This window comes from Erinaceus europaeus, chromosome 7 (assembly GCF_950295315.1).
Source record: "Erinaceus europaeus chromosome 7, mEriEur2.1, whole genome shotgun sequence".
Lineage (NCBI taxonomy): Eukaryota > Metazoa > Chordata > Mammalia > Eulipotyphla > Erinaceidae > Erinaceus > Erinaceus europaeus.
The window spans coordinates 11,863,567-11,888,590 of NC_080168.1; the positions used below are offsets into that span (position 1 = coordinate 11,863,567).

At 42.5% G+C, this 25,024-nt stretch overlaps 2 protein-coding genes and 1 pseudogene across 6 annotated transcripts in view; 2 read left to right on the plus strand and 1 right to left on the minus strand.

Annotated features, from left to right (window-relative positions):
- The window catches only part of LOC132539373 (nuclear body protein SP140-like protein), a 40,229-nt gene extending 36,170 nt beyond the window's left edge, over positions 1-4,059 (plus strand). The window contains exons 18-20 of the mRNA XM_060193761.1: positions 431-567; positions 1,895-1,942; positions 3,370-4,059. Of these exons, the coding sequence (XP_060049744.1) occupies positions 431-567; positions 1,895-1,942; positions 3,370-3,420 (236 nt within the window). The 3' untranslated portion in view covers positions 3,421-4,059. The remainder of the gene's footprint in view (positions 1-430; positions 568-1,894; positions 1,943-3,369) is intronic.
- A 4,792-nt stretch (positions 4,060-8,851) lies between these two features.
- Positions 8,852-25,024, plus strand: part of SP100 (SP100 nuclear antigen) — a 75,605-nt gene continuing 59,432 nt past the window's right edge. For 2 of the 5 annotated variants that reach the window (XM_060193765.1, XM_060193766.1), the window contains exon 1: positions 8,875-9,127. In XM_060193765.1, coding sequence (XP_060049748.1) covers positions 9,075-9,127 — 53 coding nt within the window. In that variant the 5' untranslated portion in view covers positions 8,875-9,074. Of the gene's footprint in view, positions 9,128-25,024 lie in introns of all 5 variants that reach the window. The other 3 variants (XM_060193764.1, XM_060193762.1, XM_060193763.1) reach the window with 3 other exon arrangements.
- Positions 23,793-24,385, minus strand: LOC103110976 (iron-sulfur cluster assembly 1 homolog, mitochondrial-like; annotated as a pseudogene).

The following is a 25,024-nucleotide window of genomic DNA, read 5'->3' on the forward strand; positions in this document are numbered from 1 at the left end:
TTAAACTCTTCTCCTGGGACGACAGTCCAGCTGGGGGTTTGGCATCGTCATGCCTGGGAAATCCAGAGACTCCAGACTTTTCTGTGTCCCCAGAATTTAATTGTCAATTTATAGTCTCCCATTCTTCAAGATCACCTCATTTCCCTAAGAAGATGACTTTGAAAACCTTTTAAACAGTTGGCTTTGATGATGACTGCTATTTTTTTGTTGGTAAGATGTTAAAGATCTGTTATCATGATACTGGAGATCTTGGTTTGAAGGGACATATAGGCTATTCTTGGGGATTCTGAAGTCTGAGAAAAGAAGCTGAACCCTCTTGAAGTTGATATCACCCCCGAAATGGTTACCTCTAGGTACCTTGTAAGGAGAGACCATAATCTTGAGTTCCAAGAACAAAGAGGCTGAAGATCAACATATATTGGTCTTACAGGAAAGGAGTGTATACAGAGTGAGGATGGAGATTGGTTCACTACCAGGGAATTTGAAATCAAAGGTGGCTATGAACGATCAAAGAAATGGAAGATGAGTATACGTTGTGATGAGAAGACTCTACTATGGCTGATTAAGGTATTCTAGGGAGAGGAGCAGATGATACAAAAAAAAAAAAATCACTGTGTACTCTCCAACATCTGTTAAGTTTTAAAGAAAGTCCTGATGTCCCTTGAGTTTACCCTTATACTGGTACCCCCACATCTATAATCTCTGTGCAGTGCTGCAAGTCAGTGATGTAAAAATGGGTTCAGCAGTACCCAGGAACCTGGAGGAGGCAGAAAAGATCCTGACTCAGGTGCAGTCACTGAAAGGAGAGTCGTTTATCCAACGTTCGTGAGAATATATACTCCAGGGGAAAAATAGTCCGGAAACCAGAGCCACAAGTACAGTAGCTGCATGAGATGAAAGAAATGGTTTGTTGAAAGGTAGATAGCATAATGATCATGCAAAGAAACTCTCCTGCCTGAGGCTCAAAGTCCCAAGTTCAATCCCCCTTCCTCTTACCCGCCCCCACACACCACCACAAGCCAGAGCTGAGCAGTGCTCTGGTAGAGAGAGAGAGAGAGAGAGAGAGAGAGAGAGAGAGAGAGAGAAATGGATTTTTGTGGCAGGGCACACTCCTAATGGAGGGATTGAAGGTTAGGCAAAGAGTTTATACTCATAGAACAGACAATTCAGAATCCAAGATCTTTTGAGGCATGAAGTCTGAGTGGCGATACTAGGAATGGAAAGACAGGGAAAGGTGTTCAGGAGATTGATATGGAAAACCTCTTGTCAGCTTGGGAGGGAGAAGCACAACAAGAGAAGGAAAGTACTAAGGAGAGGTTCCCAGCTGCCATTACTTGAATTCTAGAGGAAAAACAAGTGAGGAAGAGGAGATAGCTTCTTATTTAGGTATTTGGGGTTGAGCTGACAGCCCCACATCTAGACAAATATTTGGGAGGTCATTTCATTCATAGAAACAAAGAAAGGGAAGAGATAAGGTGAGACTTATAGTAGTTGTGATCTACTGCAGTCCATCCAGAGACTCTAAAGGGGGCAGTATGAGGTGGCTGGCAGGAGTTGGGGACTTGGTGTCCTTAGATAACGGTGACAACTTGGTGCAGGCTGTGGTGAGCTATTTAGCCTGTCATGGGGTGATGTGAAACTATACATCTGTGTTAACTTGTCCACTTGGCTTCTGTAAACACTGCTTGCTTCCTCCCTGTTAGATAAGAATGGATTGTTTTCCTTGAAACCCTTTATCCCAAAGATAAATTAGCAAGGACATGTAGACTACCCCAATCATAGTCTTTTAAATCAGCTTTCTCCCAATAAAATGACTTGTAAAATGAAGGAAATATTTGGGAGGATATTGTAAAAAAAAAACAGACTCACATGTTTGAATCTTTTTATCTTACAGAACGGATATCTGCTTAACCCTCCAAGAATGTATTACAAGCGAAAAAGGGTAATTATTACACAATTTTCCACAAGTATTCACAACATAAACTGATTTCACATGTATAGTATATCACTTTATATCTAATATATTATTTAATTTGGAAATTAAAGTTAATCTCTACTGCCCCCACCCCAGCATCCCATCCTGCCCTTTTGGAGAGCCACATGCTCCCACAGATGCTACTTTGAACACTCTGTGCTTATCTTTGCTCTTCTTGGAATGGTAAAGCCTTTGAGATGCAGATATGAAGGAGCCATGGGAGTAGACCTAGCGGCACTGACAAAACAGCTCACTACTTGGATAATGTATCTGCTTTGCCATTAACTCAACTCTGGTTTGAGTCCGGCCCTTACTATACTGGAGAAGGTTTCGGTGCTATGGTTTCTTTCCTTTTCAGTCCAGAGTGGTGAAGTCTCAGTTGTAACAACAGAACAACAATAAAAGTGGTCCTCATAGATTAGTTCAAGATACTGGGGACCTTGGATACACTTGATCTTTGTGGCATGTCTAGAGAGACACACATGAGTTGACTTCTTCTCTGTCTCAGTTGCATGGGGGGCAGCATTCTGAGCTCTGTGCTTCCTGGGGTTGTTGGTGATGAGAGCTGAGCCTGACACACTCTTGGAGGAGGGGGAGTAATATTTTCTAATACAAATGTAATATAAAGGAAAATGTAATTCCTTCTGAAGAAACCAGCACCAGTCTCACTGCCTGACTTCTAAAATTTCAATTTTGGGGGTCTGAGAACCAGGGAGCATCATTGCATTGGCTTAAACTGTGATATTTGGATCCTTTTTTTTTTAATATTTATTTTATTTATTTATTCCCTTTGTTGTCCTTGTTGTTTTATTGTTGTTGTCATTGTTGGATAGGACAGAGAGAAATGGAGAGAGGAGGGGAAGACAGAGAGGAGGAGAGAAAGATAGACACCTGCAGACCTGCTTCACCGCCTGTGAAGCTACTCCCCTGCAGGTGGGGAGCCAGGGCTCGAACCGGGATCCTTATGCCGGTCCTTGTGCTTTGCGCCACCTGTGCTTAACCCGCTGTGCTACAGCCCGACTCCTGATATTTGGATACTTTTAACTTCCCTGGCAGACTATGAGGTCCATAAAAACAGGTCTGACCCGAGTAATGAAGCTGAAGGGTTGTCATTACACATGTGAAGTCTCTGGACACAGTCTGAGCTGAAGCATGGCAGCCCAGGTGGTTCACTTTCTAACAAAGTCCCAAAACCTAGATATAGACCAGGTTCTGTGAGAGAGAGCATATGTTCACACGTATACATAAACTAGTGCAAAATATATACTTGAAAGCAGAAGTACATTAGAGTTTGCAGTGAGTACCCCCCCCCAACACTTCCTCTCCACTATTCCAAGCTTTGGGTCCATGATTGCTCAACAATTTGTTTGGCTTTGTATGTTAACTCTTTTCAGCCACCAGGTTCCAGATGCCATCAGGATGCCGGCCAGGCTTCTCTGGACTGAAGACCCCACCAATGTGTCCTGGAGCTCTGCTTCCCCAGAGACCCACCCTACTAGGGAGAGAGAGAAGCAGACTGGGAGTATGGACCAACCAGTCAACATCCATGTTTAGTGGGGAAGCAATTACAGAAGCCAGACCTTCTACCTTCTGCAACCCACAATGACCCTGAGTCCATGCTCCCAGAGGGCTAGAGAATGGGAAAGCTATCAGGGGAGGGGGTGGGATATGGAGATTGGGTGGTGGGAATTGTGTGGAGTTGTACCCCTCCTACCCTATGGTTTTGTTAATTTCTCCTTTCTTAAATAAAATATAAATAAATAAATAAAAAGAAATTCTTATTGAAAGAATATTTAAGAGGAACCTTCCTTGGAATTCTATTATGACTGCTAACTTTGGAATATAATTTTAAAATTGTGTAAAAAAAAGAAAAAAAAGGTCTGAAAGAATGGGGAGACCGTGGATGGGTTGAGTCCTTCATCGTGTGGTTATTTGTATTAGGGATGAAGGCAAACCTCCTACCATTGTCCTCACTCAATCTTTCTCTCTTTTCAGAAGACAATAGGAGAACATGACACCTTTGATGTTGGTGCAAGTACTAGCTCCCACCTAAGACCCCATAGCAGCCTGAGTCTTTCCCTGCACACATGATCCACGTGACCGCTATGTGTTCCCAAAGGGTGCCCATAGTCAGAGCGTGTCTCTGTGTGTGGTGGTCTGAGAAGAGCAGAACTGTTACCCACACCAGTTGATGGTTCTGAAACTGCGTGTCCTTTGAGTGACAGCATTGTTTTCATTTGTTCAGTGCAAACCTTTCCCCTTTCCTCATTTCCCCTTTAAGAGTGTGTACATGTGGTCCGGGAGGTGGCGCAATAGATAAAGGCATTGGACTCTCAAGCTTGAGGTCTTGAGTTCAATCCCTGGCAGCACATGTACCAGAGTGATGTCTGGTTCTTTCTCCTATCATTTCTCATAAATAAATAATAAATAAAATCCTTTTAAAAAAGAGTGTGTAGAGGAGGTTGAGGGAGATTTTGCAAGATTGTGTGCTAGTGGTCCCAGGTTCAGTCCCCAGAACCACCAGTAGTCAGCTGACAAAATAGCTCACTTGGATCATGCACCACTGTCTAGGCTGAAAGATGTGTCCATCTGAGAGAAGCAGGAAGAGAGAGAGAAGCAGGGAATGGGGAGACTGGAACACTGGCTTAGCTCTGGGAAAAAGTGCTACCAGGAATTGAACCTGTAGCCTCTGGGACTGCAAGCATGCACTGATGTTCTTATAGGTGAGCTATCTCTCAACCCCACAGTCTTGAACAATGACAGTGGTCTTGGGCTACTTGGCAACACCTTCTGTATCTCCTCTGCATAGACGGTTGACAGGTCCACATGCACCATCGCCCTGGGATGCCCTTGCCTTTCTCTTGGCTGAGCTCAGAGGCTGTGGCATCAGGGCTGCGTGAGGGGTGGGCACCAAGGGCTCCATTTCTGACTTGCATGAGTGGACTCTGATCAGCCAGTTGTGATGTATCTGCCAGATCTGGGGAGTTTCTCAAAATGATCTGAGGTTTTGGAAAAAAGCGAAAGTGAGATGGCTTAGGTCAAAGGCCAAGTTCAGTTAGTAGGCACAGGGGAGTTCCTGTTTGTCATCTGCTGCCTCTGAGCTAAGCCACTGTCTTTCCAGGTGAGGGTAGGAAGTGAGGGCCCTAACATTGGTAGAAAACCCTTCAGCTGAGATGCAGAAAGACAGGGTCACCAGGCTTTCTGGGGGTGGGGGAGGGCAAGACCAAGACCTCTTTGGTTCTCATGTTATTACAAGACCCCATGCTCAAGATGTTCCAGTGAGCCAAGCAAATAACACGCATGAAACTCCAGAAGCTGCCACACACACAGTTGTGCAGAAGATAAGATTCTCATGCAACTCTTAGAGGCATCATATCAGGAGCTGGTTGACTGCATATGGGCGCAGCCTGTGAAGACTCCACCTAGACTGAATTGGAGATGGAGCTCTTTATAAAGACCCCAGTTCCTGCCCAATATGGCACCTCACTGGAGGGCCCCTTCCTGTTTCTTTGCAGGAGCCTCTCTTGTCTTCCGTCCTGGGAGAGCTAGTCTGCTTTGCCCTGTAAAGCCTCAAGGTCTCTGTCTCTCTCTCTTCTCCTCTCTCTCTGCCCCGCTCCATCCTCCCTCCCTTCCTCAACCTCAGGGATCACCACCCATGTTTGGGTGCATAGATCACATGAGCTAGAAAAATCCATCAGCACCCTGTCATTATCAGAAATGGCCGCTTTTGCCTACATCTCCTGGGGCTGAAAAGGTTTTCTCTCTCTCTCTCTCTTTTAATCTGACTTAAACTTGCTTGTTCCTATAACCCATGAAAACTGGAGTTTTTTCTCTCCTGAAATTTTTATTCAAGCTAAATCCTCTTGTGTGCATGTTTGAGTATGTGTGTGTGTGTGTGGGGGGGAGCACTGGGGCAGGAAACCTCTCCATCGCTTCATACAGGGCAGTGCATTCTAGATTCCTCTAGTGGCCATCTCTCTCCCCTCACCCCACTATCTTGGCTGAAAATAAGGGTGTGAACTGTTCTGGAATGGAAGTGACTTTGGAATGAGACATTTGTCTTTTCATATTTTATTTCCTTTTTTAAACTTGTTACTGGGGCTTCACTGCTGTGGACCAGCTATTTTCAGATAGATGAACAAATAGATAAATAGATAGATAAGACAGAGAGACAGACAGACAGAGAGAGAGAAGGAGAAACCAAAGCTTCTCCAGTGTCACTATACCAGGGGCTTGAAGGCAGGTGCTCTCCCAGATGAGCTAGCCCATCAGACCCTCCTGCATCTCTCTCTCTCTCTTTAAACTGCTGATTCATTTATTAATGAGAGAGAGAAGGAGAGAGAGACAGAGACAGAGAAGAGAGAGAGAGAGAGAAAGGGGATTGAGAACCAGAGTATCACTCTGGCACAATGTAGTGCTGGGGGTCAAACTTGAGATCTCACACTTGCAAGTCTTGTGCTGTGACCACTGCACCACTGCCCCAGTTACAAACACTGCCATTTCGTAGGCCAGGTATGTCCCACTGGCCTCACTCAAGGTGAGAAGGGATGTCACCCAGCAGAGCAGTTCTGCCTCTAGGATAGTGGGGTGGGGGGGAGGGGTCACCTTGGGACCCTCACAGATGACACTCTCTGTAAGACAAAGTAGCTGTGAAGGGAGGGAGTGAACCTAATATTAGGTTCTAATATTAGGAACTAATCAAGAACATTGCAGATGAGATTTGAGGCCTCCATTTTGGAAAAGGCTAGTAGGTATATTTTAGGTATATTTCAAAGGGTTCCTGGCTTTGCTAGCTAACATACAGGTGGTCCCAAGGTATTGTCTGGGGAGATGGTGTCATAGTTGGCAAAAAAACTAGAAATCTGGATCAGGGAAGAAAGTAGCTCCCAAATATGGAAAAAGTATATAAATATTGTTAACTGTAAACCCCATTGATTTTATCTGGGACCCATATTCAGCACAGGAAGCTGTGTGACCTCTGCATCCCTGTTGGTCTGAACTCACATTCTATGGTCTTGACTAGGAACATTCTCAGCTGCACTAATTTCAGGACCCATCTTCCTCGAGGACCCAGTGGCCTCTGTGGGCTGAGCCTCCCTCAAGCCTGTGTGATGCTCAGGCTCCCCTGAAGGCCTTTGGGTGCTGCTCCAAAGCCCACCGGTGCAGGGAGACAGCTCACCAACCCCTTCCTGCCCTGGCCATCTGATGGCCAGGTTGCTCAACCTCCCTTCAGAGAATGGAATAGTCCCTAGACTGAGGACAAGGTTCTATAGGGGCCCACAAAGGGGTCCACCATGTTGTTCCTGATGGAGATGACCAGTGACCGTGGAGAGAGGGATCTGTTAGAGGTCCAGACCCGTCATGTCTGTGTGGGAATCCCAGGACTTATAGGGCCGCAGTTGATGTGGTGACCTGGTAGTGACCAAAGAGTCATCATTAAAGTCTGCCGGTGTCTTGCCCTTATCCAGCTTTTGTAGTCTGAAGGGACACTTTCTCTTTAAACCTTGTATACTCACAGACTTCCATGGAGCAAAATGCTTTCAGTCCTTTCATCAGTTCTCCTTTTTTTTTTTAAATAAAGGGCTAATGACACTTTGACTACTCATTTTGAGGGGACTGGGCAATGAAAAATGCTGAGACAAAGGCATTTTAGGTTTCAGTTTCCTGAACTGAAAAACAGAACAAGACTAAAACCCAACCCAGTTCCAAGGAGACTGCAATTCTCCTTGTGACCACTAGAGGGAAGTACAAGCATGGCTGGAGCCAAGCCCTGGGGGGCAAAGGGGCTCTGAATCCCCTGAAATAGAGTCGCTCCAGGAGAGAAAAGAACTGCAACTGCACTGCCGGGCTCCTCCCTAGCTCCGTTCCCACGAAGGGTGCCTCTGGCTGAGTGGCTGTGGGACAGAGACCTATGGTGGGCTCAGTGGGGGCCAAATGCTGTAACCAGAAGAAACCAGCATATCAGGGAAATGGAAACTTGCTCACCTCAAGCAGGCTTGAGAGTCTGTGAGAGAACTCAGCCCATTAGAGCATCAACTTGCAGGCCTGGAGTCCCAGAGGCTGCAGGTTCGATCCCTGGCACCATCTTATGTCAGAGCTGAGTAGTGTTCTGGTCTCTCCACACATTCTTTCTCAGAATCAATTAACCAACCAATTTAAAAGCAGATTTGACACAGCAAGTGCCAGAGAGGATATGGAGAAACAGGCACTCTGGTGGGAATACCCTCACACATCCAGAAATGGAAATACGCTACATTCCTGTGGTTTAGGTATTTAAGTGAAGGAAATGAAACACTCGCCCAAGAGAAAGTACGTGTGCATTTGGGAAATGATGCTGAAATCAGAAAGAAAAGTCTGTAAACAGTCCCCTGCTGCCTACAGTGTCCTCCCCCTCCACCCCGCCCCTGGGTCCCCTTTCTCTCTACTCCTCAGCCCTCCAGCTGGTCACAAAGACACCTGCCACCTCCAGTCCCTAGACTGGCTCCAACTCTGCCCCAGCCTTCGGACTCCTCCCTTATGCTGCGGGATTTCCAGGAACACTGAGAACATTCCCCCCCCCCCCCATATTATCCTGCTGGGAACTCTCCAATCCAGAGTCCTAACACTGGGCTTCAGGCTCTCCTCCAGAAGTTTGGAGATGCTGGCCCTGTGACCATCTCAGCCTGTGTGGGTGTGTGTGTGGGAGTTTGACCAGCTGGCCCCATTTAACTCTGTGCTGCCCCCCCCCCCCAATAAAACCAGAAGCAGCTGAGAGGGAATGGGGTTCATTCAGATGTTTTTGTTTGGGGTATCTTTGCACAAATAAGTGTCTCCTGGGAGCTGGCTCTGCTCCTCCGTGGGGTAGCCCCTCCACTCCCCAGCCTCAGGGTCATTTGTCTTTCATTTCCTCTGTCATAGTTTCTAGTACGGCAGCAGATGGAGGAGGGAGAGAGCATGAGAATGATAGTTTCACTTCTCTTTTCCCCATTTGGGCGGGGCCTGGGGTGAACGGCTTCACAGACTTCCTGCTCAGGGTCCATAGGCACTTTGGGCACAGATCAGGGACACTGGGGGGCTCAGTGGACAGAACCCCAGCCCAGGCAGGACCCAGGACAGCACGATGTCCAGCCAGGGCAGCACGATGGCCAGCCATGGCAGCGAGTTCAGCACCAGGTGAGTGTCTGTCTCCCTGGACTCTTCCTCTTCAGCCTTGTCTCTGTCTGTGTGTCCTCTAGATCCTAAACTAGGCTTTTCCTCTGAGCTTGCACACTTACAGACCTCAGAATGAAATGCAGAAATTGGAATATTTTTAAACTGTTGCAGGTGTTTAAATGATTGCTGGTGTGAGCCCAGCCGGCTGCACACATGCCTTCTTGGTTTTACAGCCTTGGCATAGCTGGCAGCTGGGCCCCGTGACCTTTGAACCTCCCTCTGTTTCCCTGAGGCAGGTGGGTCATGACAAAGAAGGAAGTTTAGGAAAAAAAAAACTGCCCAGTGGGCTAAGTGGATTTTTCTCAAGCATTGGGTGCTGCTAGGGTCTGGGACCTGTCCTGTGATGGGGTCACTAGTTCTGTCTAGGGGGACTGTTTCTCCTACACAGATTGATCAAAAAGAGAGAGAGGCCCTCAAGGCCGATGACTAGTGCATGGTGGGAGCTCTTAGTTTCACTTTACTGGTTTGTTCTGAATTGTTTTGACAGTCTGTAGTCTTGGGTCCAAGGTGACATTCATTTCAATATAAAGAAAATTCAGTAGACATTCTTGCTCACAAAGTGTCTGGTGACACAGAAATCTGTCGAGGAAAAAAGGGCCATTTACCAATGGAATCCCTGCAGAGTCCAGTCTTGGTTGAGTGTTGGTTGGGATAAAACCTTCCGCATCTTTTTCTATGTGTTGACAAACAGAACCTGTCTTCCAAACTATGGATTCTTGTTTATCAAAAAATGGGATTAGGTTGTTTGTGTGTGTGTGTGTGTGTGTGTGTATTGTGTTTTATATTCCATTTTTGTATCTTCACGTCCCTTCTTTTTATTACAGGGCCTCATTGTTTTCATGATAAATCCACTCTTCTTGGTGGCCATTCCCCACCTCTTTCTTTCTTTCTTTCTTTCTTTCTTTCTTTCTTTCTTTCTTTCTTTCATTTGATAGAACAGAGAATAACAGAAAAGGAGAGAGAAAGAGAGAGATCTGCAGCACTGCTACACTGCTCATAAAATTTCCCCCCTGCAGGGGGGCGGGCAGAAGTGGGGCTTGGACCCAGGTCCTTGTGCATAGTAATATATGCACTCTACCAGGTGCACCATTACTTGGCCCTGTTAAAACTTTTAGAGAGCTCATCAGCTTAGTAAAGACATGAATTTGCCTCACACTTTTTTACAGTGACATCCCACTCCATAGACTAAGATTTTTAAGTCATTCTCTATAATTGGCCAACATTTACTGCATGTTTATGCATTTGTTTTTACCTTTAAACTGTGACAGCAATAAATATTTATTTTTTCCATTTTGCATATATACAAAAATTCTTTTCTGGTTAGTAAGCCAGAAAACTGGAACTTTGGTGACATTTACTTTTAAAAAATATTTATTTATGTATCATATAGAAACAGAGAGAAATCAAGAAAGGGAAAGAGCAGAGAAGAAGGAGGGAGGAAGAGAGATACCTATAACACTGCTTAACCTCTTGTGAGGCTTCCCTCCTGTACTTGGGAATGGGGATTTGAACCGGGGTCCCTATGTGTTGTAGCCTGTGCGGTCAGCCAGGTTTGCCACCACATGGTCTTTTACTTGTTTCTAAATTGTGTCAAATTGCCCTGTCTTCCTCCTTTCCTTTATCCCCTTGTTTTCTTTCCTTCTTCCCTTCCCTTTTCAGGGACGGACCCAAGATCTCTCCCAAACAAATTCTGTGCATTACTGTTTCTTTCATTGTTTACTTTCTGCTCAGAATGATCCTCTCAGACTTCCCTCCCTTAGCATTTGTTTAGTTTCCAGCAGTTCTGTTTGTTTTGGGGCTTTTTCCCTTTGACTATACTTATCTGGGGGAGGAATCTTGACTTGTTTCCGCAGCTCTTTGATGCCATTCTGTTTGTTATGCTCTGGCTCTCGTTGCTGGGTTTTAGATGTGGCCTTAAGCATTATGGGGCACTTTTCTCTCTCTAGCTGATCTTCCAGATCCCTTCTGTCTGCTCTAGATTTCTGTGTCATTGCCTTTGCTTTTACTCATGCCTGCCACAGGTCTACTAATTGGTGGGAAAAGCCTTTTGTACACCTCTAGTCTAGGTGATTTCAGCTCTACTGTAGGTGATTTTTTTTTTATCACATTTCCTTGTCTGATCTGAGACCAACATACTTTTTATCGAATCTCCAGCTTGTGAGCCCTGTGTGTTTCTGGATCTGTTTTCCTGAGGACACTCATAATGGAGGTGTTGGAGGTATTACCCTTGGACACCTCCCCCCCACCCCCATTCGTTGCTATTCCGATGAAAAGAATTCCAAGGAACATGCGTCTAGGTGTATGGTTTCTGAATACTTTATTAAACGTGCAAAGTAATGAAAGGAAAAAGGTTCGGGGGGAGGGGACAGGAATCCTGAGAGTCTTTGGGCCCAGAGTCCCAGACTAAACCCTAGGTCAATTACCACGGCCCATTTTTTGTTGCCCTTGTTGTTGTTATTGTTGTAGTTGTTGGATAGGACAGAGAGAAATTGAGAGAGGGGGCAGAGAAAGACACTTGCAGACTGCTTCACCACTTGTGAAATGATCCCCCTGCAGGTGGAGAGTCGGAGTCTCAAACTGGCATCCTTACACTAGGTCCTTGCTCTTCACATCTTGTGTGCTTAACCCGCTGCGCTACCTCCCAGTCCAGTCTAATTCTTATATTGATTATTTCTTCTTTTTTTCTCTCCGCATTTACCTTTCTTACTATGTTAAGTAGGGTTTCATTATGATTAATATAAGTGAGAGTAATTATTTATATATATATATATATATATTTATTGTCAGATAGAGACAGAGAGACACTGAGAGGGGAGGGGGAAGACAGAGAGGGAGAGAGACCCCTGCAGCCCTGCTTCACCACTCCTGAAGCTTTCCCCCTGCAGGTGGGGACCAGGGGCTTGAATCTGGGTCCTTGTGCATTGAAACATTTATGTACCACCTACCAGCGTGTTCAATCTGTAGGTTTAACAAAAAGCATAGATGCATAATTTAGTGTGGCCTGTGCTTAAATTCCTCATGTATTATTGTCGTGAGCATTAGACCAAAATATGACCCTTATAATAATTAATTAAATATGGTAAAGAATTCTGCCAATGAAAACCAAGGCTGTTATTTTATAAGTACTGCAGTACTACTTTATTGACACTAGGTGTAACAACACATTCTAATTTAATGTTAAAAAAAATCACAATTATGCATCCCCAAATACCTCCTCGGTCTAAAACAGGTAGGAGCACAGGTAAGGTCACGGCAAATGATGTCCTCAGGTTGACGAGGCTGGTCTGGTTTGAGTTCTGGTCCGAATGGGTCCTGGGTATGGTCCGGATCTGGTCGGGCCTGGTCCGGGAATTTGCAGACACCTCCGTGGCCGTCAGTGCGTTGATTGCCTCGGGATATGCCGGATGGGGGCTTCTGAATTTACATGCTAGCATGCAGTTCAGAAGTTGCCCTCCATGTCCAAAAGTCCGGGGTTTTTATTCCCTGAGCTAGGCTGGAGTGTGGGTTAGGTAATTTCCAGCCAATGAGAGTTGGGGTCTTCCTGACATCTAGGTCTAACTTTATAAGGCTATACAGATTTGGGGCTTGCCCTGCACAAGACTTTATCTTGTGCTGGTGTATGGGGCATTTCAGAGAACTCTGGGGCCGTATTGGGCTTACCCTGCATAAGACTTACGCTGGCCTGCGGGGGTATTTCAAAGAATTAAGGGGGCTACCTTAGTGTTACTCTGCACGGGACTTTATCTTACACCGGTGCAGGGACATTTCAGGGCATCTACTTATCTAATGCAGGCCTTCAGGGTTTGGGGGCCAAGGTTCTAAGTTTTATTTTCACTTTACTTTGTCACTTTAAACTCAAGAGTATTTTAACACTTTAATTTTAACAATGTTTCATCACTCAAATAAGCATTTTCATATTTCAAATTCAAAATAACATTCTCACACTTGAATATTCACTTCAACTTTATCAAACACTCTAAACTTAAACAACTTACCCTAATATTCTTAACCTATTAAAACATTTCACACTCAAAGGAATACTTTCACACTCAATATTCTCACACTTCTTATATATGTCCTAAATACATACTTATTATATCAAGTACATAATTTTGTTTCAAGTACACACTTCTTATATATCCATATTATTTCAAACAAACACTTTGGTATTATTCTACGTTCACACTCCTTATACATTAATATTCTATGCTAGGTTTGGGCATAAGTCACCACAAATTTGTTCAGGAATAATATTCTTATTCCTGACAATTATCTATTTGGTTCTATCACACTGCTTTTTCATCACCTCTTAGACTAGACTCACTAACATTTTATTAGGTTATCTAGTCATATGTGGTTTTATTATTATTATTATTATTTGATAGAGATAGAGAGAAATTGAGAGGGGAGAGAGAGATAGAAAGGGAGAGAGACAGAGACACCTGCAGCCCTGCTTCACCACTCGTGAAGTTTTTCCCCTGCAGGTGGGGACCAGGGGCTTGAATCTGCATCCTTACACACTGTAATGTGTGTGCTTAACCAGGTGCACTACCACCTAGCCCCGCCTTGTGTGTTTATACATAACATTAATCTGCAACATAAATCTTGAATTTGGTTTTAATAGAAGTATAGTAAACTCATGAATTGAGATGTTTAAATATCCATTAAATGTATTTGGGGTTGATTTATTACTGCAAGAGTATTTTTGGAAGGACTGCTAAAAACTGCCTATTGTGCTGTTTGAAACTGAAGTCTGTAGGTGTGGGTGTGAGCGCAGGGTCAGGGTATGTCCTACACGTCTCCTGTTAGCTTTAGCTTTAGCTTTATTTAATTCTGCTGTAGACTTTTAAGTCAGTTTTGTCCATTTGCATTTTCCTAAAAAAGTAACCAATTTTCCAAACTATCAGTTTGCTGGTAGAAAACCCTGGGGGGGGGGGGGGGTCGGGCGGTAGCGGCAGCAGGTTAAGCGCACGTGACGCGAAACGCAAGGACAGGTGTAACGATCCCAGTTCGAGCCCCAGGCTCCCCACCTGCAGGGGAGTCGCTTCACAAGCAGTGAAGCAGGTCTGTAGGTGTCTGTCTTTCTCTCCACCTCTCTGTATTCCCCTCCTCTCTCCATTTCTCTCTGTCTTATCCAAAAACGACGACAGTCATCATCAACAACAACTACAGCATCAATAGGGCAACAAGGGCAACAAAAGGGAAAATAAATAATAATAACAATAAAAAGAAAACCATACAGGAATTTCTGTCATAAAGTTTACTGTTTTCCTTAACTGCAGACATCTCCTTTTTTTTTGTTCCTGACATTTTCCAATTATGTCTTATCATTTACTGTCTTGAAACTTTCAATTTTATTATTCTCCAAAATAACCATATTTTAGTTATAGGTATCCATTATTTTCATTACTTGGTTTAAGATTTAATTAAATTCTGCTTTTCTTTATTATATTTATGTAGTTTTATTTTTAAAAAAATTTATGCTTATATGTTTATATTTTATTAGTGACTTAATATTGATTTACAAAATTATGAGCTGACAAGGGTGTGATTCTGCTCTGTTCCCACCACCAGAGTTCTGTGTCCCCATTCTCTCCACTGGAAACTGCAGTAGTTCTCCCAAGGTCACAGATAGGGGTTGACTAATATTTCCATAACTATCTATATTTATATATATCGATTTCTTCCTATGGTCCTGACTTCTCTTTCTTTGTAAGTCACACCTATACCTGTTAATGATTCTGAATGTCCTTCCTTTTTTTTCTTTTTCTTTTTTCTTCCTTTTTCTTCTCTCTCCGGGTCCTGATGAAATTGGAGTTCAGAGCCCTCTGGTCATATTCTCCTAACATTTCTCCTTCTTTGGGAGTATGGACCAAAATTCCTTATATGCAGAAGATGGGAGTTCTGGCTTCTGTAATTTTTTCTCTGTGGGACATTGGCATTGGCAGGTAGATCCATACCCCTAGCCTGTTTCTTTCTTTTTTTCTGATGCGTAGTAAGATTTGCACTTTATTTTATTTAAAATTTTTTATTTATAAAAAGGAAACATTGTCAAAACCATAGGATGAGAGGGGTACAGCTTCACACAATTCCCACCACCAGACCTCCGTATCCCATCCCCTCCCCTGATAGCTTTCCTATTTTCTAACCCTCTGGGAGTATGGACCCAAGATCACTGTGGGATGCAGAAGGTGGAAGGTCTGGCTTCTGTAATTGCTTCCCCTCTGAACATGGGTGTTGACAGGTCGATCCATACTCCCAGCCTGCCTCTCTCCCTAGTGGGGAAGGGCTCTGGGGAAGCAGAGCTCCAAGGCACATTGGTGGGGTTGTCTGTCTAGGGAAGTCTGGTTGGCATCCTGCCAGCATCTGGAAATTGGTGGCTGAAAAGAGAGTTAACATACAAAGCCAGACAAATTGTTAACCAATCATGGACCTAAAGGCTGGAATAGTGCAGATGAAGTGTTGGAGAGTCCTCTATTTTGTAGATAGCTACTAGACATATTTTAGTTATATTTGAAAGGGCCTGTAGCTATACTAGTGTTTTTTATTTTTTTATTTTTATTTTTTTGCCTGAGTCTGAAATCTGATATGCAGGTGGATCCTAATTATAGTCTGGGGAGATGATGTCATGGACCCCTAGCCTGTTTCTATCTTTCCCTAGTGGGGGTAGGGCTCTGGAGAAGTGAGGTCCTGGGATACACTGGTGAGGTCTTCTGTCCAGGGAGGTCAGGATGAAATCATACTGGCATCTGCAACTTGGTGGCTATGGCTTAGTGAGTTTCTGCAGAAATCCTGGTTGTGTTTTGTTGAGTTTTCAGGTGATTTTTCATTTATTTATTTTTTTTTAGTTTTATAGGGGAGCAGGCTGAAATGAGCTCCTCCTCCATAGCCATCCCTGCACTGCTCATTTATTTTTATTGTTGTATGTATTTAATCACACACACACACACACACACACACACACACACACACACACACACATGCACACACACACCAGCACACTGCTCAGATGTGTCCTATGGTGGTGGTCAAATTTGAAGCTGGGACCTCAGAGCCTCAGGCATGAAAGTCTTTTGCATAACCATTATGCTGTTTCCCCAGTCCAAGTTTCTTGTTTTCTAGTAAGTGCTATTTATTTAGACATGAGTGTTCCCCTTTGTGCCACTTGGATGTGTCTGTGATTTTTATATGTAGTGGTATTGTTGGGGTTTCTCAGTGTTTTTTATATTTTATCTATTTTCAGTTTTTATTTGTGATTAGTCACAAATATTAACCCACTATTAACAGTGGGTTGCAGGAGTGTAAGACTGCAAGGTTTAGCTCTACACTGCACCCACTCCCAGAGTTCTCTGTTCTCACCCTCTCAAAGTTAACCACCACAGTTCAAACAAAGTCTTAGAAACAGTTTGTGTTCTCTCTTTCTTTTGTAAGTCCATTTTTATCAGTTCTCTAGATTGCACAGATGAGTGAAACTATCTGGTAGATGCCTTTAATCTCTGTAGTTATTTCACTAAGCATAGTTACTTCCAGTTCCGTCCCCAAGGACACACTATCATTGCCTATCTTTTTTCAGAGTGGCATTCCATGGGGTTTATATGGTTTATATGCCATGACTTCTGGAGTGGTCTGTCAGTAAGCACTTCGGCTACTTCCACTTTTTTGCGAGTGTGAATAATGCAGCTATGAACATAGGGCTGCATTACAACTAGTGTTTGCTTGTCTTTGGATAAATGCTTAAGAGTGGTATTGCTGGGTCATAAGGCAATTTCATTTTTATTTGTTTAAGGATTTTCCATCGGTTTTCTGAAGGAACCACGCTTGCTGCATTCCCACTCGCAGTGCAGCTCACACCCTTTCCTCTACAACCTCCTCCTCTTGCCATTTCCTGTTTTGTTGTAATAGGACATTCTCATAGGTATAAGGTAGAACGTTTGTGTAGTTTCAATCTGCAGCTGTCTAATGATAAATGAAGTGGAGTATTACTTTGTATGTCTGTGGAATGTATATCTCTTCTTTAGGAAACTATATTAGTTCTTTGACCCACATTTTTACTGAGTTTTATTTTTTATTCAGTTGATCTGTATAAGTTCTATATATAGATGATTGATATTAGTTGCTTGTAGGCTGTGTGAGGTGCGAATACTTTTTCTCAATTACTGGGTTGCCTAGTTATCATTGTGTTGTTTGCTTTTGATGTGTAGGAGCTCTTTATTTTATTTTTTGATGATTTTATATGTGTATATATAGAGAGAGAGGAGGAGGAAAGAAAGAGAGAGCAAGAGACCAGAGTACTGCTCGGCTCTCATGGTGGTGCTGGGGATTGAACCTGAGTCTTCTTTTTTTTTTATTTTTTTATTTTATTTTTTTAATTTTTTTTGATTTAAGAAAGGATTAATTAACAAAACCATAGGGTAGGAGGGGTACAACTCCACACAATTCCCACCGCCCAATCTCCATATCCCATCCCCTCCCCCGATAGCTTTCCCATTCTCTATCCCTCTGGGAGCATGGACCCAGGGTCGTTGTGGGTTGCAGAAGGTGGAAGGTCTGGCTTCTGTAATTGCTTCCCCGCTGAACATGGGCGTTGACTGGTCGGTCCATACTCCCAGTCTGCCTCTCTCTTTCCCTAGTAGGGTGGGTCTCTGGGGAAGCTGAGCTCCAGGACATATTGGTGGGGTCTTCAATCCAGGGAAGTCTGGCCGGCATCCTGATGACACCTGGAACCTGGTGATGCAAACTCTAGTGTTCTTCTGCTTTCTTACTTTGGTGCCATACTCCAAACTCAGTCAATTTCTGCTTTGCGTTTCTACTTCTTCTTCTTTTTTTTTTTTTTACATGCATAACATTGAACCTGAGTCTTCTAAACCTTAGAACCAAGAAAGTCTTTTGCATAACCACTATGCTATCTTTCCAGCCCTTATCAATTTTTTTATTATTGTTGTAGTTGTTATTGATGCCATTGTTGTTGGATAGGACAGAGAGAAATGGAGAGAGGAGGGGAAGACAGAGAGGGGGAGAGAAAGATAGACACCTGCAGACCTACTTCCGCCTGTGAAGTGACTCCCTGCAGGTGGGGAGCCAGGGGCTCGAACTGGGATCCTGCCTGTCCTTGCGCTTTGTGCCACCTGCGCTTAACCCACTGCACTACCACCCGACTCCCTATGTCAGTATTTTAAATACCTTTTTAACTGTAACTTAGTTCTTTTTTACTATCTTTAGTTGTTTATTGGATAGAGACAGCCAGAAATCAAGAGGGAAGATGTGATAGAGAGCGAGATAGACAGAGGCATTTGCTACACTGCTTTACCATTGTCAAAGCTTTTCCCACGCAGGTGGGGACCTCAGCCAGGTGTGCCACCACCCAGGCCCTCAATATTTTTTTTTCTGTGCAGAAACAAATGACAATGTTTGCTGTATACATCTATTTCAGTGTACTTAACATTTTATTAAAATTCTCTTTCTTTTTTAAAAAATATTTTATTTATGTATTAATGAGAATGATAGGAGGAGAGAGAGAAAGAGCCAGACATCACTCTGGTACATGTGCTTCCAGGGCTGAACTCAAGACCTCATGCTTCAGAGTCCAAAGCTTTATCCACTACACCATCTTCTAGACCACTCAAATTCTTTCTCTTGAGTTAGCTCAGGTTTGCTAGGTTAACAAGTTTCCAGTAGAGATGTATTAGCAGTCTTTCCTACAACTGTGGGCTTTGACATTTTCCTGAGTCTCTGTCAGATTTTTCCCCTTCAAATTTTAATATGATTTCTTTTTATATATATATATTTTTTTGTTTGGTTTTGTTTTAATTTTTAAAAATATTTATTTATTTATTCCCTTTTGTTGCCCTTACTGTTTTATTTAGTTATTACTGTCGTTGTTATTGATGTCGTTGTTGTTGGATAGGAGAGAGAGAAATGGAGAGAGGAGGGGAAGACAGAGAGGGGGAGAGAAAGACAGACACCTGCAGACCTGCTTGACCTGTGAAGCGATGCCCTTGCAGGTGGGGAGCAGAGGGCTAGAACCGGGATCTTTACCCAGGTCCTTATGTTTCACGCCACATGCGCTTAACCCTCTGCGCTACCGCCCAACTCCCAAGATGATTTTTTATAGGCTATGACTTCGAGCACACAATGTAGTCCAGTATGTAGTTTGTCAGCATGAAACAGCATTCTGCATTCTTTGTGTTTATTGCAACAAAAATTCTTTCTTATTTATTTATATGTATTTACTGTCAAATAATTTTATGGATACTGATTTATAGTAGTTGTTGACACATCTCCTTGTGATAGTCTACAAAACATTCTCATCTCCTTGTGATAGTCTACAAAACATTTTCACCCCCAACTTAGGTCTTTTTCTATCATTGTGTACTGGGACACCAATGTCCTGTCTGTCCCTTTCCCCTTCCTACCCCTTCCTGCTTGAGAATCTTTTGCTCTCAAGAGCCCTTTGAAATATACCATCAAGTTTAACCAGTACACGATCTAAGTTTCACCTTGCATTTTACTTGTTTTTTCTTTGTTTCTTAAATTCCTCCTTAAAGTGAGGTAATCTGTTATTCATCCTTCCCCTTTGTCTTTTATGACTTAATATGATTTCTTCGAGAGCTATTCACATTCAACCTAAATTCTGTTTCTGATATTAGTTTAGCTACAGAGTCCCCTTAAGTTTGCATTTGTTTAACATGTCTCATCTAACCCCTCTATTTTCATTCTTGTTATTTTTACATGACTCTTATAAAATAGAATTTTGTTTTCTATCAGATATACATTTTGTACATTTTGCCAGTTTACTCCATTGGTATTTGTCTTGGTCACTGTTGACATATCCTGGCTATCTTAGTTACGTCTTAATATTTCTAAGAATTTCTTATTCTTCTACTCTCCTGCCTGATTTTTGGTTTGGCTGTATATCCTTTTCTCCAGTGTGTATTCTGCAATTAACTGGACATCCTACTTTATCCTTCTTCTTTTTCAGCTGATACTTTATTTATTTATGTTACTGGGCTTATCACTGGAGCACCATGCCTGCAAGATTCTACCACTTTCAGTGGATTCTCTTTCTATTTCCACATGGTATGAGGAAGCGGGGGTGGGGAAGGGCAGAGAGAGAGAAGGAGAGACATCACAGCACTGCTCCATCACCCAGGCAGCTTGTCCCAAGTAGGTGCTCCCCTGTGGTGTCTGGGGGCTCAAATCCAGATCCTCATGCTTGAGAAAGTGCAAACTTTACCAGGTCAGCTGTCTCCCAGCTCTCAAACACTGAATTTTGAGGCTTACTTAGTTCCCTCAGTGTCTACAATTCTTTGCTATCCTTTCCCAAGTTCAAAAATGATAGTGGGACTGGTGAGATGGCTCAGGGACAGAAAGCATGCCTTGGGCTAGATTCTTGGCTTCACAAATAGATTTTTAAAAAAAATACAAAGCAAATAAACATCATAAATGACATAGGGTGTTCTGGTCTCTCGGCCACTCATTCTTTCTTTTAAATATTTTTATTTATTTACTATTGGATACAGACAGAAAGAAACTGAGAGGAGTAGGGAAGATAGAAAGGAGAGGAAGACAGAGAGACACCTGCAGCCCTACTTCACCATTTGTGAAGCTTTCCCCCTACAGGTGGAGGAGACCAGGGGTTTGAACCTGGGACCTTTTGCACTGTAATGTGTGTACTTAACCAGGTGCGCCACTGCTTGGCCCTGTCACTCATTCTTTTTCTCACTCTCTCTTCCTCAATTAAAAGGAGAAACAAATAAACAAACAAAACTAGAACTTGATTTTATTTCCTCTCTTCCCACTTTTTAGTACCTGCACAAGCTTTCTGTGTCCTTGTATTGTAAAAATTATCTTTACTTTCATACTTGAACTTTCCCATGTTCATAATTGAAGTTCAAATGGGTTTCCACTTACAAATTTGGGCCATTTTCTTCATTGTTTTGTATGAAAACTTCATTTTCCATAGTTGCCTTCATTCCTTGTAGCTCAGCTGTATTTATTTTTTGGAAATTTTGTAATTTGTTATTCTTGTTTTATTTGTTTGTTTTTAGAGTTGTTACCATAATGTAGGTCTGGATTTAAAATTTTATTCTCTAAATTTGATGAGACTTTCGAAAATTCAGGTTTTATTGATGGACCACTGACTTAAAATACTACAGAATTTCTGTAGTGCAAGTTTCCACCTCAATATGAGTATGTATGACCTGCTTCACCACACCCACCACAGTCCTAAGTCAAGTTAGAACTTTGACCTTTACATACAGTGCTTACATAGTCACATGCAAGCTAGTTACATACATGCAAATAAGGTTATCTGAAGGACCTTTTATCCATTTCTCTCTCCCATTCCCGTCCCCTTTCCCTCAGGTGATCATCATACTTCTCAGAATGTAGGAGTTGGTTTGTTGACTTTAGCCAGTTAATCTGCCTTCATTATTTATATTCCGGATGTAAGGGCGATCTGGCTGCGACATCTGTCACCCCATTGATCTCCAGGGTTGATTGGGCTGATCTGGCTGGCTAAGCGGGTGTCCCCTTCCTCCCTCACCACTCCATGTGCGTCCCTCCCAAAGCTGTGCTCGGTCTAAGAGGACGGCCTTCCCTGAATAGAGATGGACTGGTATTCTGTCGAGGGTATATGACTCGCTGCTGTAGAACCTCCAAACAAGCTCTCAAGGTCCATTATTTATATTCCACATCTGAGTGAGACCAATCTGCTAGCTATCTTTTAGTTCTTTATTTATTTCATCTCCAATTCTTTTAAATTTTTTTTAAATTTTTATTTAATTGTTAGATAGAGACAGCCAGAAATCAAGAGGGGATGGGTGATAAAGAGGGAGAGACAGAGAGACACCTGCAGCCCTGCTTCACCACTCGCAAAGCTTTCCCCAAGCAGGTGGGGACCGGGGGCTCGAACCTGGGTCCTTGCGCATTGCAACATGTGTGCTCAACCAGGTGCCCAACCAGGTGTGCCACCGCCCAGCCCCTTCATCTCCAGTTCTATCCCGAATCTTTAATGGATTCCATCCATCTGCACTAAAGTCTACTTCCCTTCTGAGAAAACTGTCCCTCCTTACTTTGGATCACTTTTCTCCTTTTTTCCTTCTCTCCTTTTGGATTTCTTGTTGGCAAGAAAAGTGGGATATCGGGTTAGGCCATCTATTCTGATATTTTCACATTTTTGTGTCTTTTTTTTTTTATTTGGCCTCCAGGGTTACTGCTGGGGTTCAGTGCCTGCACCACCAATCCACTGTTCCTAGAAGCTATTTTCCCCATTTTGTTGCCCTTGGTGTGGTTGTTATTGTTGTTATAGCTGTCGTTGTTATTGGATAGGACAGAGAAATCGAGAGAGGAGGAGAGACAGAGAGAGGGGGAGAGAAAGATAGACACCTGCAGACCTGCTTCACTGCCTATGAAGCGACCTCCCTGTAGGTGGGGAGCTGGGGGCTCAAACTGGGATCCTTACACTGGCCCTTGAGCTTTGCACTGTGTGCACTTAATCCGCTGTGCAACTGCCCAGCCCTCATTTTTGTGTCTTCTTTTCTTTTCTTCTGAACCAACTCTTTGATTTTAACAAACATAATTTTCTCTTTCTTATGTCCCTTACTAGATTCTACTATTGATCTTCAAATGTCGTCATTTTATTTACATTTAACAATGTATTTTTCTTACTTCCATTTTATTTTCACTTTAGAACTCATACTGCTTTCCATGCTTCACACTCAAATGCAAGCCATGTTTCCTTTTTTACTTTATTTTCCGGTTTTACAGGGGTTTTCAGTTTGCTCTCACTCAGCAATTTTTCAAGATAATTTTTATCTATATTTTAGGGTTGAATTGAAACTTTCCCCCTGCAGGTGAGGACCAGGGGCTTGAACCTAAGTCCTTGCACATTGTAATGTGTGTGCATAACCAAGTGCTCCACCCAGCTCGCCTGGTTAACTTTAGTGTTTTTTTACAGAAGTGAAATCAGAATCATTGTAACTAGAACTACATTACATATTAAAAGGCTTACAAACATTAATTGGTCTCTCTCTCTCTCTCTCTCTCTCTCTCTCTCTCCTTGGCTAGGCAGGGTTCTATTAATTTTTTCCCCCAAGAACAGTTTTGGATTTTTTTTTTCCTCTGTTGTTTTCTATATCTGCTCTTAATTTTTGTTTTCCTGTTCTACATAAGGTTTGAATTGTTCTTCCTTATGCAGTTTCCTAAATGGAGAAGCTTACCTTACTAAGTTTGGGCATTTATTCTTTTTTAATGGGATATATTTCTCTCTAACCACTGTGTTTTTCTGCATCCAACCAGTTTTTTATAAGTTATATGTTCATTTTGATTTAGGCAAAATTTTTTTAAAAAACTATATAAGTGAAGAGTTGTATAAAGCAGCAGTCATAGTTTAGTATTTTTAGGGTGTCAGTCCTCACTTTTCTTCTATAGATTTAAGGCAAACCTTATAAAAATTCTTAGAGAAATTGACAGATTTATTTCCATTTTAAAAATATATCACTTTATTGCTCCTAAGATAGACATTACAGAACTTAGTGAGTCACATGGTTTCCTCAGCAAGCCCAGAAGTTTCACCTTCAGGGGGCTATAGTTTGAGCAATTATTATAGTTAGAGTAATTGTAGGAGTCAAATATTTAAGTTTTCTTCACAGCATTATGTCCCTTTGATGTTGCAGTTACTGAACACAAACTCACTGGGTAATCTGTCCTCAGCATAGTCCATTGCTATTCCTAAAAGTGTTAAGTTGTGATTTCTTTTCGAAGAATACCCTGATTCCATCTTGAACAACTTGAATCACCTTTTGTTTTTGCATATTCATCTAAAAAAGATCAATGCAACCCCTGGTTTGAACACCAACTTTCATACCTGTGTGTTCAGGCTTATCTTTAAGAAGTTATTTCTTCTTGTTTACTGTTGAAGGTGTAAGGGTGAGGGCAGGTTGGGTGAGTTACAGCTCCCTCTTGCTAACAGCCCAGTTGCCTGACAAAGGAAGCTGACAAGGTTACTGCATGGTGCCTCTAGTTGGTGGGTGCTTTGATACCACAGTCTCCTGTTAACAGACGTGGAAAACCAAAATGCCCATGAAAAAACAAGACATCTTGTTCCTGACTTCAAGACTTTCTATGAGCTTATAGTATTCAAGTCAATATGTTGTCAGCTAGGGACAGAAAAAAGATTGATGGTACAGAATAGAGCACCCAGGAAAAACTCATACTCATGTTGTAAATTACTTTTGCAAGGGATTGGGCAGTGGTGCGCCTTGTTGAGTGCACATGTTACCATGCACAAGGACCTGGGTTCAAGCCCCAGTGGCCACTTGAAGGGGGAAAGTTTCACAAGTGGTGAAGTAGTGCTACAGTTGTGTGTGTGTGTGTCAGTGTCTTCCTCCCTATCTCCTTGTTCCCTCTTGATTTCTCTCTCTCTCTGTCCAATAAATAGCAAAAAATTAAAAATAAATAAATTACTTTTGGATATATTCATTAACTTGGACTAGACAAAGCTTCCTAAGCATTCCAGTAAAGTTGTGAACCACAAAAGGAAAAATAGATGAATTGACTTGGACAAAATTAAATTTTTTTCCTCATCAAAAAACATGGCTAAGAAAACAAAAGACAAAACGCTGATGAAGAGAAAATATTCTACATATATATGAAACAAAACACCTCTTTCCATAATGCCTAGCAAACTCCTAAGATACAATAGTATAAATGGGAAAAGACAGTACAATAATATAAATAGGTCAGAGAATTGAACAGACACTCCATAAAAGGAAATGTATGAAGCCAACATCACTCTGATACCAAAAGCAGACAGGGACACAACCAAGAAAGAAAACTACAGACCAATATCTCTGATGA